The 20,067-nt window shown below is 47.4% G+C and overlaps 1 protein-coding gene across 38 annotated transcripts in view; it reads left to right on the top strand.

The window, feature by feature from the left end:
• Tcf7l2 (transcription factor 7 like 2) overlaps positions 1–20,067 on the top strand; it is a 196,218-nt gene that overhangs the window by 10,191 nt on the left and 165,960 nt on the right. For 20 of the 38 annotated variants that reach the window (XM_052183075.1, XM_052183067.1, XM_052183094.1 and 17 more), the window contains exon 4: positions 2,877–2,945. The exons of the other annotated variants lie outside the window; for them this stretch is intronic. In XM_052183075.1, the coding sequence (XP_052039035.1) occupies positions 2,877–2,945 (69 nt within the window). The remainder of the gene's footprint in view (positions 1–2,876; positions 2,946–20,067) is intronic. 38 annotated transcript variants of the gene reach the window in all.

Here is a 20,067-nt window from a genome sequence, read left to right as displayed (position 1 = left end):
GCCTTCCAGGTGACCTGTGCAGACACTGGTTAGGCATAGAGCACCAGCTTTTTAACGTCAGAAGTAAAGAAATAAGCCATTTTCTCCTGGACTCTTGTCTCTACACACCCTTTCAAAACACAGGCCTAAGCATGCGTTGTTTTCTCTGTCCGCTTAGTGGGGGTGGGAGGCAGAGGCAGGCCAACAAGAGACCTGTTCAATTTGGGCTGCCAAGTTTGTACTGAGCATCTGTATTTTATCCATAAGAAGCCGGACTGTAGACAAGAAGGCATCTTCATGTTTTATAGGAAAGGCAAAAAAAAAAAAAAAAAAAAAAAAAAAGCTGTTAAAGTATGTGTCTCAGAAAAGGGTCTTAGAGAGAAGAGGAGATAGAAACCCTGGAGAGAAACAAGGGCAGCTGGTGTTTCTGTTGCTGGAGGTACTGCAGGCTCCAAAGTCTCTGCAGCACAGTGGTTGGCTGCTGGGAGAGGTCTTATTTAGAATCTGAGGGAGCCTTTTGCACAGGCTGGGGCTGTGGATAGTTAAGAGGATTTCTGTGCTGCTGGATACCCTAAGGAAGTGACATTGTTTGGAGGTGTTAAAATGGTGTGAGGGTGCATGTATGTGTACATGGGTATCTTTCTGTGCAGGCATATGTACCTGGAGGTAAAATGACTTGGTCCTTGATGCAGGTTTCCTTCCTAGTGTCTTTGGAAACTTCTGTCTATGCATGTGCATCTACAGCTCTGCTATCTTAATTGCAGCATTCACTGCGGGCTCATTGGTGCTGTATGGGAAGTCAGTGAATGCAAGCATTAAGAACAGAGCTGGACAAGTGAAAATTGCATTTGGCATAGCCACAGTTTCATTAATTTATTCATAAGATGATGACTAAAATGAAATTATTTTCCACGGCATATCCGCCGTTATCAGGTGTCCATTCAATTTTAATTGACAATATAAGATTCCTGTGGTTACTCTGAGTACAGATTGCCTGGGGCTCGGCAGGGTTTGTGGGAAGAGAGGCTTGGACAAGTTTCCATTAAGCTCTGAATTGGGCAATTGGAAGAGAAGAGAATAAAACCGTTGAAAGGAAGGACCAAGTTGTTACTGTTGCCTGCTCTGCCGAGGAGAGAGAAACCTCCTCTCAGACAAGAGCCATTCTCTCACCAGGAATTCCAAACTCGCAAAGAGACCTGTCCACCACACAAAAGTTGTTTTAACATGATGGAAAATTGTCACAGTAATGAGTGAAATCCCGACTGGGGTGGGTGGGTGAGTTGGGGGGGACAAAGGGTTCAGACACATCTTTCTTCTTCAGCCAATCACTTTGGCTTCTTGGACGTGTGGGGGCCCGGTGCATGGAGACAGTCTGGGTTTACTTTGTCTATATTAACTTGTACGAGGGGAGTGCATGTGTTGCTCTGCTTTGGCATGTATAGAGATTATTATTATTATTTTTTTTTGTTCAACTTTAGCTTGTCTTCTTTTAATTTTGATGAAAATCTTTTGTTATATAAAATATACGTTGTTTTTAGCTTTTTTGGGGGGAGGGGACTGTTGTGTCCCTTCAAGTTCTTTGTGTCCTAAAAACTGGGTGTGGGTTTAGACTGTGCTGTTACAGTGTGACATTCTAGTTCAGAGTTTGTGGGAATCAGTTCCCTTTTCAAAAGAGCCAACAGATACTACTCAATGACTTTCTTTCCAGGGAACAAGATGACATTAATTGAGTTTAAAACTCTTCTGCAATCCCAAAGACTCTTGAAACTCAGAAGGGCTCTAGTGATTTAAATCTGAAGCAGTAGTGGTTATAGTTTGTGCTGGTGGGATGATAAGGTAGATGATCATCTAAGTGTTTGGAGAAGGTACCCCCACGTTGCCTGCTGCTGGGGTAGGGTAGGAAGGGATTTCTCCTGGTCATCTGAAGCCTCCTCTTCTGTTTGTGTATGGCGATGCTGAGACCCACCCCTCCCCCAACCTCATTTCTAAAATGTCTCGATGGAAGGAGCTTGTTTTCCCAATGGGTAGCATCCTAAGGTTAACTTGTATCATTTGGGAGGAGTAGGATTTGAGGAGGAGTAGGATTTGAGGAGGAGTCTTGGTGTTTTTGTGGGAGTTTTTCACAGGGGAGGTGTGTGTGGTTGTAGAGGGAAAGACCCAGTTGAAAGTGTTGGCCCCAGGTGTAAGCCCAGAGTTACTGAGAGGCGGTCCTTCACCTACCTGGGGCTGTTGAACAATGCTTGGCTCTCTTTGGGGGGAAGTGTAGATTACTAGAGTGTGGGTTGTGGAGATGTTTTAGGATCTGACGGCTTACTCATGGTGAAAGAATGCATAAGGTACTGGGTGGCCCCTGAATTCCGTGGACACATTTGTTTTCCCAGAAATAGATTTGTGTCTGAGAGCCAGGATTCAGTTGTTAGAGATGAAGGGGGTGGGGCTTGTACTTGATCCAGGCTAGTGGCTTCTCTCTGCCCTCGCTCTGCCTTCACGCTCCCTGTGTGTCACCTACTGTTGACTTTTGCAGCACCCTGTCAAGTTTCTCTAGCTTTCTGCTCAGCACCCAATGGCTTCCTTTGTGTCTTACGGGCTTCAGTCTCTGCTTTCCTGTCACTGATTCTTGTCCCTGCCCCTCCACCTCCCCTTCGCTTACTGAATGGGTGCTTTAAAAAACAAAACAAAACAAAACAAAACAACCAAAAAAAAAAAAAAAACCAGAAGCAACGGTTCAGATTTGTGTGATCATCTTATCTGTAATAATGAAGGTCCACAGGTCTTGATTGAATGCCAAGGCTGCAGTTCAGTCTAGGGAGGTTTGTCTGCTATTCATGAACTGCTTAAGATGCTTTCTTGTAGTTTGTGACATGAGCAGAACGCTTTGATTTGGTTTCTTCCTACAGCTCCATTTTCAATCGGGCAGCACTCATTACTCTGCGTACAAAACGATTGAACACCAGATTGCAATTCAGGTAGGAGGCCAAGAGATTCTGAAGCTTGAATTACCAATGTGTAGGTCTCTTGTGTCTTTTTATTCTATGCCTCCCCTCCCCACCCAGTTGATGTTGATGGTGATGATGCTAATGATGATGGTGCTTATGTTAATGATGATGGTGATGATGATGTTGATGGCGATGGTGATGATGGTGATACTGATGATGATGATGCTGGTGTTGTCATTATAGAGATGTGGTGAAGGTGGTGGTGGTGGTGGTTGTGGTGGTGGTTTGAATTATTGAGGGAGGCTGGGAAGTGAAGAAGAACAGAAGAAATGTTCCTAAAGTGATTTAAAGATATGAAAAGAAAGACCAGTCTGTGTTGCTTAAGACTATCTCCATCAGGCACCATGGGTACGAAGACCCCAGATTGGTTATGGTTGCTGCCTTTCACTGAAGGAAGGACCTTGAGTTGAGAGTGACACAGGTTGACGGAATGTGAAGGGGAAGGATGAGAGAGGGAGCTGGGCAGGTGAGAGCCAGGGAGAGCTGCTTCCAGTCATGGTGATCAACATCGTGGTGAGCGGTGCTGAGAACCACTCTTGTCTGGATCGACCGTTGGTTTCTCTTGGTCCTCTTGACATCGGACACTGGAAGCGTTGCGGGGAAGGCGGTAGATCCCAGCTTCTGATAAGTGTCCTGTTTCCTGTGCACGTGATGCTTTCATTCTTCTAAATCCAAAGGCTAAACACGTCACAGAATAGTATAGACATGGGCTGAACGAGATAGCTGCACTGGCTCAGGCTGACTAACGTACTCTTGCCTGCCGGCCTGGCTTTGCTATGAGGGTGTGTCTCATGGTATCCCGCGCTGCAGCCCCACGCTGCACCCCCGCATTTGACTGTTTTGTGTTAACCCCTGGCAAGGAGGCCTTTGAGAGCCATGGCTGTGGTGTGGAAATCCATCTTAGGCTCTGCTAAGTTGCTTTTGGCTTGGTCTTTGGTAGGAAGCCTTTGCAGGTTACTTTTGTTGGTGTGTTTGTGCATGTGGATGTGCGAGCCTACGCACAGGTGAGTGTAGGCACGTGTGCAGATGCACACATGTACAAGTATACATGATCAAGCAGCATGTATTACACATGTGTTCAGGGTACACACCAATGCATGTATGTAGATGGGAGTGTGTGCACATGTATGGTCTAATGGAGCTTCTGCTTCCTGCCCACCATCTTGTGTCTTCTTAGCTTTGCCATTTCAGATCTGCCATTGACAAGGCTGCCTGCCTCAGGTGGATGGGATTAGCCCTCCAGTGAGCCGCATAAGGCAGCAGGTCTTTCAAAAATTTAGTAGGTTCCTAGTCATTTTGATTTTGTTTCAAGGCTACAGTAACTGGGCTTAAACTATGTCAGCGCTGTGCTTAGGTCAGGGCACAATTGTCTGCATGCACTTCTGTGTGCACATGTCTCCTGGATTTTACTCCTTTATGCTCAGTCAAAACCGGTGTGTGTGTGTGTGTGTGTTGAGCATGAAACTCCAGTTCTTTCTGACATACTTCCTGTTGGAGGCCGTTTCCTTTTAAGGCACAGTAAATCTTGCTTTTAGAAAACAGTTTAGACTTAAGGCTTGGTTAGAGAGCGAGTCCAAACCCCAGCTCTGGATGAATGCGCTGATAATCACAGTGTCCCCAGGCCTAGCAGGCCCTGCTCCAGCACAGGAGAGCTGGGAAGTCTTGGTGCCTGGGGTGTGGGAATTGTTGAGGCTGAATAGGACAGTGATCCTTATCTTGGTGTGGAAAGGCTGGCTGGGGCCATGTCGCTGGGAGAGCAGCCCAGGGCCAGCCCAGCTGTTGAATCTTTACACCCGGCGGGCGGGCGGGCGCTGAAGTGGCCCTTGTTTGGGGGCGCAGTCGTCTTTCTCCAAACCACCTGGCACGATGCAGGCCATGTGAAGCCCTTTCTCAGGAGGAAGATGGAGTAAATTACAGAGCTTATTGTCTGGAGGACTGAAACCATCCCTGTTCCTCCATGAACAGGTAGTATTGTTCTCCTCTGCTTCTATTTGCTAAAGCCCGATGCCCATGTGGGCAAACAGAGGGACATTTTATTGGAGCACCAGCAGTATGCTTTCAAAAGTGTCCATTCTCCCTCAGTGTCTGCTGGACCAGCACAAGGCCAAGCCAAATGGCAGCTAGCTGTAGTTTTAGCGTGATCATCAAAGGATGAATGGCCAAAAACAAAACAAAAGAGGCAGAGGGAAGAAGAAAAGGCAGCTCAGACAGAATAAGATTGTCCTCAGAATTCTCTGGACATTTCAGCCAGGGTGGGGTGAGAGGAGAGGGGGGTGGCCGCTCCCGGTGCCCAGAAAACAGACCTGGCCTTCGCTGCCTTCTGTCATCCAAAGCTGAAATCCAACATGATGGTGGGACAGCAGTTTCTTCCCTGGAAACTTAAAACTGGATGAACCTTAATAAATACTATATTTCAGCTCTCCTAAGCTCCATCCTAAAATAACTTGGTAGTATGACACCGGGCGTCACATGAGGTTCATTCCCTCCTGCTGCCCCTCCCCCCATCTCAGCACTGGGCCAACCTCACCATGGGTGTGAATGGCCTCAGAGCAACTCTGTAGACACACCGCTCATCCCCTAGTATCAGTTGCAGAGATGGGACCATCCCACACTTTTGATCCGGTCTCCTAGCCCTCCTTGGTTCTAAAAAGACAAGGACAGCAAGACTGGCTGAGGACATTGTATACCTGGGTTAAAAAATAAAGAGGCTCAAAATATACACAGTGTGGTTATTACTGATATGATAATAATTATTTAATTCTGTTGGCTGCGGCTGTGTGTGTGTGTGTTGGTAGTGGAACACAAGCCCTCCTATATGCTAAGTATGATCTTGTTCCCTGAGCTGCACTCCACACCACAGGTGGTTAGTGAGGAGGCGGATGGACTTACAGATGTGTAAGGCCTCACATCAGTGCGCGGATGGGACTTGTGCATATTTTAAACTTTTGAGGAGACACAGTCAGTCTGGTTAACAGCATTACTTTTGAGAGCATCTTGAGATGAAGGGGGAAAAACATGGCAGTGTTTCAATAAAACTTTATTTATAAATACAAACACTGGCTGTATTTGGTCCCTGGGCTGAAATTTACTAACCTCTGATGAAATACTCTGAAGTCTCCCTGGTTCCTCCCTCTTCCTGGTGCTGTGGCTTCTTCCTCTCTCCCCAGCCTGAAACTGAAATTCCAACAGTGGATTCCTTTAGCCTGTTTATGTTTGTTTGTTTTCCTTGGCTTCCTATGAGTGGACTCATGGAGCATATAGTCTCTGTGTTGTTGGGTCCTTGGGTGCTTCCAGCCTCACCCTGGCTGCAATACAGGACGGCTAGGTTCTGCATCTCTTTTGTGTATTGTCTTACGCTAGCAGATGCACTTAGGGGTGGTGAGTAGGCTGCTTTGCGTCCGTTTCTTTATAGCGTGGGCCCTGCTCAAGGATTCTTGAGTGTCATCTTTGCAATATATAGCGCTTGCTTGTGTGGAGAGTAGGTGTCATATTTGAGGAGGTAGCAATAAAGGCTCTACGTGCCATCAAGTGCTACATGTAGTTCTTCCCATTTGTAGGGTTGCTCCCTCACGCGGGAGTTTGTTGTCCTCCCATTTCTAGCTCTTAGGAATTCTACCACCATCTCTGTTAGATGGTGGGGAAGACTCATGCTGGCGCACAAGGATGAAAACCAGAACCGCCTTCTGGGGACAGCCTGCAGGTGGTTGTGCAGACAGCTAGGCATCTCCACCGCCTCCCTGGAAGGACTTCTCCCAGCATTTCTACCCAGGTCATCATGGCGGCCGCTAAGAGCAGCTCTGTAACCAAGGCCGAGACCTACAGAGGATGTTTCCCTAGGTTCTCCGAAGAGCTACTTGAAAACCAATTAAGCTTTGTTTTGAAGAGTATTTTGGCCAAAGGTTGATGTTTTAACACGAAGTCAGATGTGATTTAGGGGAAAAAGCTCTACACGCAACCAAAACAAACTGGGTAGACCTTTTGTGGTTGCTTTTCTCTGGAGACGTGAAGTGGTTTCATGCGTGTGCACGCGTGTGCGTGTGGTCGCGGACAACTAGGAGAGGATCCAGGAGAAATGGACCTTTTTATTTGTTTGCACAGCTGAGCAGTGGAGACTTTGCGATGAGCTCTGCTTTCCTTGTTGTTCTTAAGTTTGCAAGATCTCCTGTGAGCTTTCCAAAGCACGTGGTCTGTAGGGAGGGCTCAGTGGGGCTCTCGGGACCTCCGTGCAGGCCTTGATGACCTTTTGGAGAAGGACGAGAAGCTTGCCCACTCTGACTCTTTATCCTGGGTGTGAACGGGGTGTCTTGTCCCATAGATGTGTGAGGTGCCAGGGCTGGAACTCATTCTCCCCTCAAGATGAAGATGGCTAGAGATTAGTACTGGAAAGTTTGTTCAGAATTGACGAGTGTGGTGGCACGGGTGTGAGGGTTCCTGGTTTTCCTCTTCGAGTTCTGAGGTTGGCCTCTATTGTTCTTAATCTGTCCTCTTGCCCGTTCCCTTGAGTGGCCTTTCATTCCATATGGATGTGCAGAGTTGGGCTAAATGGAGAAAGTTCCCAGAAATCCGTCCTTTTGAGCCGCAAACTATTGTTGTTATTATTATTTAAATTTTAAGACAGTGTGCCGCCTAGCTCAGGTTGGCCTAAGCTCCGGGTGCTCCTGCTTCGATTTCCTGAGGGCATGCACAGCCTGCCTGGCCTCCAGACTCAGTGTCTGCGGTTAGAGCTTGCTTGGATGTGAGGGTGCACGTTCACCTTCCACAGAAGGACAGACGGGGAGCCGGTGTGCTTAGGCGCAAGTGGTGGACACACTGAAGCTGGTGGGTTGTGTAGCTTCACTCTAGGAGCTTGTGAGTAAAACACAACAATCCCTTGCTCGCGGCTTTCTGCGCTGTTTCAGATACTGTTAAGATTATGTTTTTTGTTTTTGTTTTTTTAATATTGATCCAGTGTGTGTGTTGTCTGTGTGTGTATCTGTGTGTCTGTGTGTAGCTCTGGCCGTGGAACTTGGAACACTTGTTTGTCACGCTGGTGACAAATGCCTTTCCTTTCTGAGACAGCCCCAGATACTGGTTTCGAAGCACCACACCATGCTCTAACTCAGTGGTTCTCAACTGTCCTAACGCTGCAACCCGTTAATTCAGTTCCTTATGTTGTGCAGACCCCCAAATATTATTCTTTTTGCTACCTCAGAACTGTCATTTTGCCACCGATGGGAATCATGATGTAAATATCTGTTTTCTGGTGGTCTTAGGCGACCCGTATGGAAGGGTCATTTGAGTCCAGAAGGGTCGAGACCCACAGGTTGAGACCCACTGCTCGAATGGCCTTCCTGCTCGATCCGAGAGTTGGGGTCTTCTGGATCCTGGTTTTTTGTGGTTTAGCGGATCGGACCCAGACCTGTCTCCGTGCCTGCAATTCCATCTCTAATCAGATATTTCAAGTACAAAAGGTTGAGAGTGCAGCCTTGGATTCTTCTGAAATCAATCCATTGATTATTTATTGGAAGCTCTGTCATGTTTGGGTGCCCAGTGGAAAGTGAGGGCTGCAGATATCCCCAGGGGATATCGTTTTCTCCTATGGACTTCTGCCAAGGCCTTTTCGCCTCTCTGGCTTCTGTGAAGAGGGCATTTAGTTCTGAGAGTGTAGCTGAGACAATATGGTGGCTGGTGTGGGGGTCAGAGTCAACAACAACGACAGTTAATAATAATAGCTCATGCTTATTGAGTTCTGGTGCACTGGGCCAAGGGTTAAGTGCTTTCTCTGGGTTATTCATTGATCTCTCCTCACTGCAGGGAGGGGGACCTGAGAGGCAGACTTCCTGTTATTGTCACCGCTACCCCATTTTGCCAATGAGGAAGTAGACACCTGATGTGTTATTTTTCCCAAGGCCAGTTAGGATTCAAACCCAGGCTAGTGTGGCTGGCGCTCTGCTGGCATAGTTTCCTGCTAAGCTGGCTGTTTAAAGCCATGCTCAAGGCTAAGGATGTGACTGAGGGGCGGAGTGTACACCTGAGGCCTTGAGCTGCCTTCTCAGCCCTAAAAAGGCGGAACCGAGGCCTACTGGTTTTCAAAGCCCGCAGCTACCGCCCAGCCTCCTGGGCTATACCGAGAGCCCATGCACTGTGTGCGACTCCTCCCTTCTGTTCCCACACTCACTTGAGGAAGAACCAACCCCCGAAACAGATCCCTTATACAGTGGGGGAGGGGACCTGGAAATGGCTAAAGCAGTGGCACAAGTCAGTCAGCTAGGCTCAAGTTTTCATACCTCAGGAACAGCAAGTGGTACACTCTTCCACATTCCTCATGTGTCAGGCCCTGGGTTAGACCAACGTCTCCATGACAGGCCAGACCTCTGATTAATTCCATTTCTCTCAGATGAGAGGATAGGAACAGAGAGCAGAGAGATTCTGCCACCGGCCCAACTTAAAATGTTCAACCTTACGTTAACCCAAAAATGACCAAGAACAACCAGCATCGGTCTAGAAAAGGGATGGGACTGGAGGTCATTCTAGGCAAAAATACGCCAGACTCAGAAAAGTAAATAGAGAATACATTCTCTCATACACAGAATCACATGCACGTCCTGGGCGCTCTTCACTGGAGATTACTGTTCTTAGTGTGTCCTGAATTTGGGCCACTATCTCCTGGGAACATCTCAGAGTTTAAGAACTGGGATCCTGTCCCAGGCTCATGTTCTGTAGGTCTGGGACGGGCGCCTGCGTTTGTAGTTTTACCATGTTATTGAGTGAATCTGGAGCCCTTCTCTGGGTCAGTGGAGAACCAGGGGTCCAAGGCAGTGGCTCCCAACTCTGGCCTCACACCATAGGTACCTGGGAAGTGCTGAGAACAGGGCCCAGACATATGACCTCGGACACCTGGATTAGCATCCTCTGGGTGTCAGGTCTAGCATCGGTTTGATAATAGCTTCCAGGTGAGTTCAGTGAAACATAGTTCAGGCACTCTGGCCTTGACATCCTGGAGTCTACCACAGCTCCTCACTCAGGACAAAGCTGTGTATTGTGTATAGTCTGTGTAGTGGTGGAGGACAGTTGTACCAAGCCCCACCCCACAGTCCCCTTTTCTGTTTTGGTGGACGGAAGGCTAGTTTGTTTCTTTAAACTTGACTGGTCCTACATGGATTCAGAGTTCTGCAGATGGCCGGGTCTGTTTGCAGAGTGCTCTGTGGACAGGGAACCTGTGATGACCAGTATCTCCTAGGCTAGAACATGAGAAGAGATTTGTTGTGGCATCACAGGCTGGGAACTGCAGAGCCCCGGAGCAGAGGCTCGGGGCAGCCTCTTGCTTCTCGCACTGGCAGGACATTCTGAAGTCCAGGTTTGGATTCTGTTGGCCTGAAGCCGGGTTTGAGCACCTGCATTTCAGACTAGCCAAAGCTGACTCTTGGAACAGAGCAGAGGGAGGGTCCGGGTGGATAGCCCCGGAAAGGGAACAGCATGGAGAAGCAGACAGTCTTCACTTTACCAGGGTTCTACACCTCAGTGAGAGCCGGCCAAGGTGAGAGTTGAGGGGTGCAGTACAGTTTTGTTTTATGACTGTCTCACTTGAATGTTAGATTAAACGCCTCACGTGTGTGCCTGGTTTCCATGGAGCTCAGGAGAAGGCCCTGGATTCCCCCAAAGTGGGGTATGGATGGTTGTGAGCTATAATGAGGGTGCTGGGAATCGAACCCAGGTCCTCTCCAAGAGCTCCACATGCTCTTCACCGCTGAACCCTTTCCCCGGCTCCTACACCTGTCTTTTTAAGTCCAAGTTAGTGTCCTGACTCTACATCAGCAGCAGCTGCCCTGCACTGGCCAGGTGGACTTGTCTGGCCTCACCACACTGTACTGGTCTATTGCTCTTGATTCTGTGGCTCTGTCTATGTCGCGGCCTTGGGCTTTTTCACTTGGTCTGCCCTGCTGTGTGGCACTGAGAGGATGGCTTAGGAGGCCGTCACAGTTCTAGTTCCAGACCAGAAAATGAAAACTACTGTCTCGTCAGCTGTCCGAGTGTCCTCACTGTGTGGGCCACATATGGAGGCCTGGCCTGCGGCAGTCAGCTGGTGGCGTTTTCCCAGCATAAGAGCAAAGAAAGTTTCTAAGTTTCATTTTATGATATTTACGCTTTTTAAATAAAGTCCTTGACAATTACGGGTGCTGTTTCGCTGAGCGCAGAACTCTCTAAATGGGTTAGGGCTGATATTTACAGCCTTATCAAGCCTGGCTTTTTATTTGTTTCTGGTGTTCTGTTGGGACAGCTGGAATCTAGTCCTAATCAAGCAGATAATGGCTGCTGTTTCTTTTTCCCCTTTTGCTGGCTTACCGTGATGGCAGCAGAGTCATCCCAGAGGGAGGGTCCCACCCAAACCGCAGCTTGGCAGTAAATTTAGTGCTTAATCAGATTGCAAAAGAAAGTTTCAAAGTAGCTGCATGCACTGTGTAACTTATTATAGGAAGAAACATTAGAATCAAAGGTGTGTGGGCTCTTTGAAGCATCCTCACAAAAACCTTGGTTTTGAAGTATGTATTTAGGAGAACATCGCTTACACCAGTTTCCATGCAGGCAGGGAGCTGAGCTGCAAACCTTCCTGCCTTTGCTATTGGATGGAAGTCGGGTGAGTGACAGGTGGGGTGGGGCTACTTGGCGCAGAATCTGTCAGCCTCAGGATCAGTGATATTTTGACCCAGGTGGTGAAGGAAACTATCTGTATTACCATCTCTGCCCTTCCCCTTAGCGAAAGCATGACAACTAAAAGTACTCCCAGAAAGGACCTGGTGTTTCTTGGGGGGTCAGAGTCACCTCTTGCTGGGAATCACTGCTAGTGTAAAGTGTGTGTCCTCCTACTGATGCCGTCATAGCCACGCCCCCTCTACCATTGTGTTTTAAAGGAACAGGAGACTAGGTGGGGACTGCGAGGGTGGGGTGTCATAGATGGCCTGGGGTTGAGTCTCAGCCAAGCTTCCCACTCCTGCTCTGTGAAATGGGGTAATGGCGGCACGGAGGTGGCTTCCTGGGGCTGTTGAGAGGCTGAATGGGGCAGGGTTGGCATGGGCTGTGCTGTGCAGTGGTGCCCAGGAGGAGTCTTGCTGAATGCTCGCGGTAGTCTTTGCCATTGACATCCATGAGGCCCATGTTTGCAGGTCTGGAGTACGGCTCATCCTGACATGCAGTGTATATTCTTTGTTTGCTGTCAGGCCCCTCACACATGATGGATTCGATAGCCTTGACTCTCTGCAATGGGTAACATAGATTTATGAGTCCTGTTCGTTACAGTTTACATTTCTCTTAATGTCACGTACAGGTTTTGCTTCAACTCTGTGACATGCAGGATCGTCCTAAGGGCTGGGATTGTGTTTTGCTTATATTCATATCCTTGTAGTTGGAGCTGTAGCAGGTGGGCAGGAGGTGTGAGTGTTAAATACCTCACAGTGTGTGTGTGTGTAACTCGATTCTTAGAGTGATTGCCTAACATGCATGGACACTGGGCTGGATCTCAGCACTGTATCAACTGCCTGTATAAACTGTCTGTAATCTCAGCACTCAGAAGACGGAGGTCATCCTTGGCTACCAAGTGAAGTCAGGATCAGCCTGGGCTACAGAAGTTCCTGCAACAGACAGGATGGCAAACCAGTTAGTCAACCAATAAACCAAACCATATCTAGCTGAGCAAAAAGGAAACAACATGAGTGAGATATATGTGGTAACACATATAACATATGGAGTAGCTCATATGACATGGGGTAACACATAGAACATATGGGGTAATGCATATAACATGTGGTAACGCATATAATTATATGTGGTAACACATAAAACATATGGGCTAACACATATAACATATTAGGTAATACATATAACATATGGGGTAGACCAGTGTGTTTTGGAATTGGTAATGGAGTACTTTTCCAGATTTTTAAATACTAGGCCCTTTAGAACACGGGAAGCCAATAGTAATGTGTTTCTTAACTTCTACTGAATAATTCGAGTGGGGATATTCAACCCCTCCGTCAAGTTGGTGTTCTCTCCTGAGTTTTCCAGTTTGATGTTTGATTTCGGCTGTCCTTAGTGCTGATGTGTGCTGCCTTAAGGGCCATGGGTGCTGTGGCTTTAGTGAGAAGCTGGCCAGGCTGCGTTGCATTTGACTGGTTTTCAGAACGTTGGGGTTAGCTGGCCATTTAAAAACTAGGTTAGCCTTTTCTCTTAGGCATCTGCCTTATGTCACGTACAGGTTCTGCCTCACCTCTGTGACATGCAGGGTCTCCCTAAGGGCTGGGATTGTGTTTTGCTCATATTCATATCCTCTTGGTTGGAGCCGTTAGTGGGTGGACAGGAGCTTCCAGGGTTAAATTCCTCACCAAGAAGTGAGATGATAAGTACTGATGTCTGTGGGGTCATAGCACTTTTTAAGGCTTTGACAGCTGTCAGTCATTCACTCAGAGGGCTTCACTACTAGTCAGCTGGTAAGCCTCATAACCCAGTCCTTTCTGCTCTCAAGCTCTGTGCCTCTCTGAATTTTTGAGGTTGAGATGGAGCCCCAGAATAAATAAATGACCCTGGTAGAAAGCTGGACAATTTTCAAGACTCGAAAATGGATGTCTGTGGTGGTTTTCCTTCCCAGGGGCAATGGGAAATGCTTCCCTCTGCCCTGCAGGGAAGACAACCCTGTGTCAATAGTTTCTCCATTGATCCAGTAAGCATTGTTGATGATTGAAATTGAAGAATCACCAGGACAATTCATCTTGAGGAGCAGAGAGCATCGGGTGTGAGCCAGGCTGCGGGGAGGAGACATTGACATACGGGCCGTCATCAAACTAATTGTTGTTTGAATTACCTGTTATGATCCGATGACAAATCTGCCTTGCTCCTGTCACTGGAGCAGAAAATGTAGCTTGAATTGGCGTGATGTTAGCAAGTGTAAACTGGACTTCAACAAGATGGATAAACCCAATTATGGGGCAGACCTGTAGAGAGAAAATCCATTTAAATCTCGTAATGTTAAGCAGAGCTGTGTTTAATTCATTTGGACCAATTTGGGGATGATGTATGAGTGTTGGTGAACATTCGTCAAAGGGGTGACCGTGGGCAAAATGTGATGTGCTGGGCCGCGGCCACTCTTGTGAGGCAGCTGCATGTCGGCCGCACTAATGGCGGGGAAACCCAGAATGACAAAAAGATGTACTCAGGGCCCGGGGGAGTGGCACTGTGTAAATGAACCAACAAGGAAAGTATACGAGGCAGAAACAGGATCTGTTTTTCCTGAATGCCACTGAGAGTCCCAGTCACAGGAATGGGAGGCTCTGATGCGCTTCCAGCCAGACGCCCTTACCGGCTCTTCTGACCTTGTGAGGAGAGAGACCCAGGAAAGTGTTCTTTCTAGAGAGCAAAGGATGAAAGGGAGAGAGAGGGAGAGGGAGAGAGAGAGAAGAGATCATGTCAGAAGAGAGCAAGTTTATTTTATATACATATATATACATATATATGGCAGATTTTTATTCTTTATTGAAAAGTTAAAGGGGAATTCTGTTGTGAGAAACGTGTATGAAGACGTTTGAAAAGTCTTGCTTATTTAAAAGAAGTCTGTTTTGAATAGCCATTGGATAATGTAGCCTTACACATGGTAGTCTCTTTACTAATTATGTAAATGAAAGCATTGGACCGAGGGAGGGGCTTTCTCAGCTAGACACCTGAGCTCCTGAGGCCATAGAAGAAGGACCTTTATGGCAATTTCCATTCTGTGGTCACCCCTGGCTTGCCCATCTCGGGTATTTGTTTAATTGTATGACTATGGATGGATTTGATTTACTTTCTATTATTTTAAAGTTTCATTGTTAAGTTTTCCTTTAATAATTGTAACAACATCTCATTTATTATGTGTGCCTGTATGTGTGTGTGTGTGCGTGCGCTGGCTGGCACACACACCACGACGTGTATGTGTGGGTCAGAGGACAGCCTGTTTGAGTCCATTCTTTCCGTGCGCTGTGTGGGCTATGGGATTGAACTGAGGTAGTTAGGTTTGGCGGCGGGCGCAATCCCGCCCTCCCCACTCCCACAGGCTTTGTGGACGTGTATATTGTATATGGAGCACATTTCCCGCACTTTTGCTTTTCATTACCCTGGAGCGTTGGCTTTGCGTTGGTGTTGGGGGAAGATTGTGGCCTCGTTATATTCTGGGAGGAGAGATGAAGCCCTACTAATGGGAGGGGCTTACTTCTCTTTTTTCCTTTTGTTTTGGGAGTTTTCTTTTTTCCTTTTGGATTGGATTGGACTTGCAAGCTGCAGGGAGAACTCGGGGTACTTGGACAGAGGGTCCTGAGGCGTGCTTGACTCAGACCTGCTGCCCACATAAATCCAGTGGCCTGAATGGAGGATTGCCCTGTCATCAGGGGATGGTCTACCTTATGGGACATGGGCAACGCTTGGCTTGTTCTCACAAAACTTGTCCAGAGGCCTATCTGGTGGAAATTTCCTTTCTAGCCTTCTCCAAGTTTCAACTTAATTGACGAGCCAGTGACAGTTTGATAAGAAAAGAATTAAAACCTTGTGTACCCTGGTAACACCTTAACCCTGAATTCTGAGAATGCAAATACACCAGCCTGGCTACCCGGAGATGGTAGGTAGAATATTTAGAGGAATTTAAAATACCCACTTCTCCAAAAGCCCCAATATATTCATTTGGCCCTCCACTGGCGGTGGTGCCCCATGGCAGGCCTCCAAAGAGCTCAGAACCGGAGAACCTAATTCAGTGGGCATGGTGTGCGCGATGCACCCCACAGTTTGAAGGTGTTTGTCTGCACCGGAAACAGCAGCTTGCTTTTACGTTCTCTTACTTGGGGACTCTCCTCTGGCTATGGAAGTGATTGGCAGATTTATATTCTTGAATGTGGGCTACTGATGTGAGTTGGGCAGGGGAGTGAGTCAGTTACACCTTCCTGGAGACCCAGTAGGGTCAGTGAAGTTGCCTCAGGGTGTTCTCTCTCTCTCTCTCTCTCTCTCTCTCTCTCTCTCTCTCTCTCACACACACACACACACACACACACACACACACATACACACACTTCCTGCTTTCTGTATCACAGCCAAGTTGAAATCTTTCAGCCACATACAGAGAGGAACCTTTTTCCTTCTGATTAGCTCCCAAGATATAAATACCTATCAGGAAAGATCCAGGAGTGAAATGGTTGCCCAGGAAGCCCAATAGGACTTTATTGATTTATGGAATGTGTGCGACTCAATTCAGGATTGCTCTTCGAGTCACCAAGTGGTGAACTTGATTTTTTTTTTTTCCAAGACAGGGTTTATCTGTGTAGCCCTGGCTGTCCTGGAACTCACTCTGTAGACCAGGCTGGCCTCGAACTCAGAAATCCACCTGCCTCTGCCTCCCAAATGCTGGGATTAAAGGCGGCGTGGCCACCACTGCCCTGCTATGAACTTGATTCTTATCCTTAAAATCAAAAGCAACCATCTTTCCTCCTGCTCTATCACTGCCCTGTTTTCATTCTGGAACGAGGCAGCATTTATTTCTTCACGACTCCTGGAGTAGCACACGCTTCTCCATAGGGAAAGAAAATCCCTAGAGGAAGCCGCGGTAATAAGCAGCAGATACACTGTATCGAGACTTTATCCCTGTCCAAAGAGAAAATAAAGAAAGGTTTGGGAAGTGCCCCAAAGCTAACGGCTGGTCTGCTGGATCAGATCACCAGTAGTTCGTAGGCACACTGTTTTGGTTTGTGTTTTCTTAAAACATGTCCTTGCTGTCACAGCTGTGAATGAAAGCAGATGACAAATGTCACTCTGAGAAAGGCCCAGCGTGTGAGGCACTTGTGGTGAAGGACGATGATTACTCAGCTTGAATCCTCATCCTTGAGGTGGGGTGGTCTCCTTCCTCGCGGGATGGACTGCCTCCCTACTCCCACCACCGACCCCCACCCCCGTCCAAAAATAAAAAGAAAATTAAAAAAGTATGGAAAAATCTTGTTTCTGTTGGGTCACTTTTCAGCTGGGTCAAATTTTCTGGTCAATCTTCATCAGAAAGTAAAAGCTGCCGTGGGATCTGGTTTTGTCATTTAAAGATTGTTTAGGCATCAAATGACTTGTTTTGTTATGGAGTTTGGGGTCCCCACCACCCCACACTCTTTACTGAACTGATAAAGTCCGTACTTGTTGGGTGACTCCTGCTCTCCTCTGTTTTGGAATTTTGCACTCGGTGGCTAAAGGAACCTGGCAATGGCTTAAGTGTGATGGAAACCCGGATCTGACGCATAGCGCACATACTCAAAACCACAGGCCGCATGCAAAGGAGCTGATGGTTTGGGTTCCAGGCCTCGTGGCTCTGCTATCGCTACTTTTACCCGGAGGGTGGAGTTTTTTTATCTTTTGGTCTGACTTCTGGTTTGTGGTTTCCAGTCACCTCACCGCAGCTCATGAGTCGTGAGTCTGGATGCTGTGGCACAGGGGTGGTCAGGAGGCTGCTCTGAATGACTGCTATCCAGGACAGCGGTCCTTGAGGATGGGTGTGGCCTTGGTGTCCAGACTTCTTCCTCCGGGCTTTTCCCGGGCCCTTACATCTCTCATCTGAGGACTTTGCGCAGGATGGGGGTGTGGGATGGGGTGGGAGAGTTGGGGGGTTGGGGGAAGTCACGCCCATTTTGCATCTGGCTCCCTGTTCTCTGTGTGTTCCCCGATTTCCTGCTGCCTCTTTTGGCAGCGTTGTTTTTCTCATTCACTAGTTTCCATTTCAGAGTTTTCTGATGGAACAGGATCGTTTTCTTCATTTTGGCATCAATATTTCCCACTTTGCCGCTTTCCAATTAGTGTAAAAGCAATATGGTTTACAATGAAGGTTTCATGCGCACAACATCGTACTGCTGTTCAGACTGGCTCCATTTCCTTCCCCGTCCCTCCCTGTTGGCACTGGACTCCCTCCTCCCACTTTGCCTTCCTGTATGTGTGTGTGCGCGCATGCGTGTTTGTGTGTGCGATAGTCCATATATACAAATGTGTATGTGTGAGAATTTCCATGTGTGTGTGACATTCCATATATATGAATATATATACACACACATATGCGTACATGTGTATATGTGTGTGATATTCCATATCTATGTGTATACACATATACGTATGTGTGTGTGAGATTCCGTGTGTATATGCACGTGTATATATATGATATTCCATATATATAAGTGTGTGTGTATATACACACATTTATTCATATATGTGTGTGTGAGATTCCATATGTGTCTGTGACATTCCACATACATATGTGTGTGTGTATGTGTGATAATTCCATCTATATGTGTATATACACATATACATATGTGTGTGAAATTCTGTGTGTGTGTGTGTGTGATAGTTCCTCCCTCCCCCATCACCCTTTCTTGATTTCCCTACCCCCATTCTAGGCTCTTCTTTTCCTCCTAATAATACACTCCTAGTTGCATGTCACAGGTGATTTTTTTCTTTTTTTTGGTTTAACTTAAAACGATTCCTTTTATTATTAGTGTGATCGTGTGTTTGTGTGTGTGTAGTGAGCTTGTGCAAGTCAGAAGACAATTTTTTTCACACATCCATGAGTTCTGGGGATGGAATTTATGTCCTCAGGAAGCACACTCCCTTGCTGAGCTACTTCTCCGGCTTCCACTTGTGTGTTTTGAAGATGGAGGCCTCATGTAGTCCAGGCTGGCCTGGAACTCACTATCTAGTCAAGGGTGACCTCACACTTCTGATTTTCCTGCTTCTACAAACAGTCCCGCTGAGGTTACAGACTTGTGCCCTGCCACCAGGCATGTGCTCTCTGTCTCTCTCTGTCTCTGTCTCTCTGTCTCTGTCTCTCTCTGATCCCCTCCCCCCTCTCTCACACACACACACAATCACTGACACACACACATAGCTAGATTCTGTGTATGAGAGAATGTATGCTTTATTTACTTTTCTGAGTCTGGCGTATTTTTGCCTAGAATGACCTCCAGTCCCATCCCTTTTCTAGACCGATGCTAGTTGTTCTTGGTCGTGTTTGTGTTAATTTAAGGTTGAACATTTTAAGTTGGGCCGGTGGCAGAATCTCTCTGCTCTCTGTTCCTATCCTCTCATCTGAGAGAAATGGAATTAATCAGAGGTCTGGCCTGTCATGGAGATGTTGGGTCTAACCCAGGGCCTGACACATGAGGAATGTGGAAGAGTGTACCACTTGCTGTTCCTGAGGTATGAAAACTTGAGCCTAGCTGACTGACTTGTGCCACTGCTTTAGCCATTTCCAGGTCCCCTCCCCCACTGTATAAGGGATCTGTTTCGGGGGTTGGTTCTTCCTCAAGTGAGTGTGGGAACAGAAGGGAAAAGTCACAGTGCAGGGGACCATCCACCATAATTTACCTCCCTGTGGAGGGGGACTGGACGCAGAATCATTCAGCTTCTGACGGGCATGAAATTGGTGACTGCAGGATGGGAATCTATGGCCTTCTGGTCTTGGTGTCCCTTCCCTGGCTACATTTCTCTTGCTCATGGCCTTCATTAAAAATATAAATTTAAAAGCCATTAATTTCTGGTTCTTGAAAACAGACTTCTAAGTCCTGGCTTGTGAACTTAGCAGCACACTTGTTTCTTTGGGAGGGATTTTCCTACAGCTCTTCCTCCCAGGTTCTTGTTTGTCTGAGTCTTAACGAGTGTGTAGCAACTCCCTCCTCCTCCTCCTCTTCCTCCTTCTCTTCCTCCTCCTCCTCTTCTTCTTCCTCTTCCTCCTCCTCCTCTTCCTCCATCTCTTCCTCCTCCTCCTACTCCTCCTCTTCTTCTTCCTCCTCCTCCTCCTCCTCCTCCTCTTCCTCCATCTCTTCCTCCTCTTCCTCTGATTTGATTTAGAGATACCCTGTGCGTTGGTTACCAGGGATAAGAGATCTGGGTAGCTTGGCACAGATGCTCACCTTTGGGTCCCTGGGCACCATGTCTGTGGCATGAAGTGCTGGCACCTCTGTGGCTGGGCTCGAGCCCTTAGCCCCCGCCAGCTTGCTGGAACTTTCTTGCGGTTTTCTCTGAGTGAGGAATCCATCAGAGGCCAGCCAGCTTGGGTCTGTTCACACTCAGACTTGGGTGACAGTGGTGC

This window comes from Apodemus sylvaticus, chromosome 1 (assembly GCF_947179515.1).
Source record: "Apodemus sylvaticus chromosome 1, mApoSyl1.1, whole genome shotgun sequence".
NCBI classification, from domain to species: Eukaryota; Metazoa; Chordata; class Mammalia; order Rodentia; family Muridae; genus Apodemus; species Apodemus sylvaticus.
Note: the sequence above shows the minus strand (reverse complement) of the source record. Positions and strands in the feature narration are given on the sequence as shown.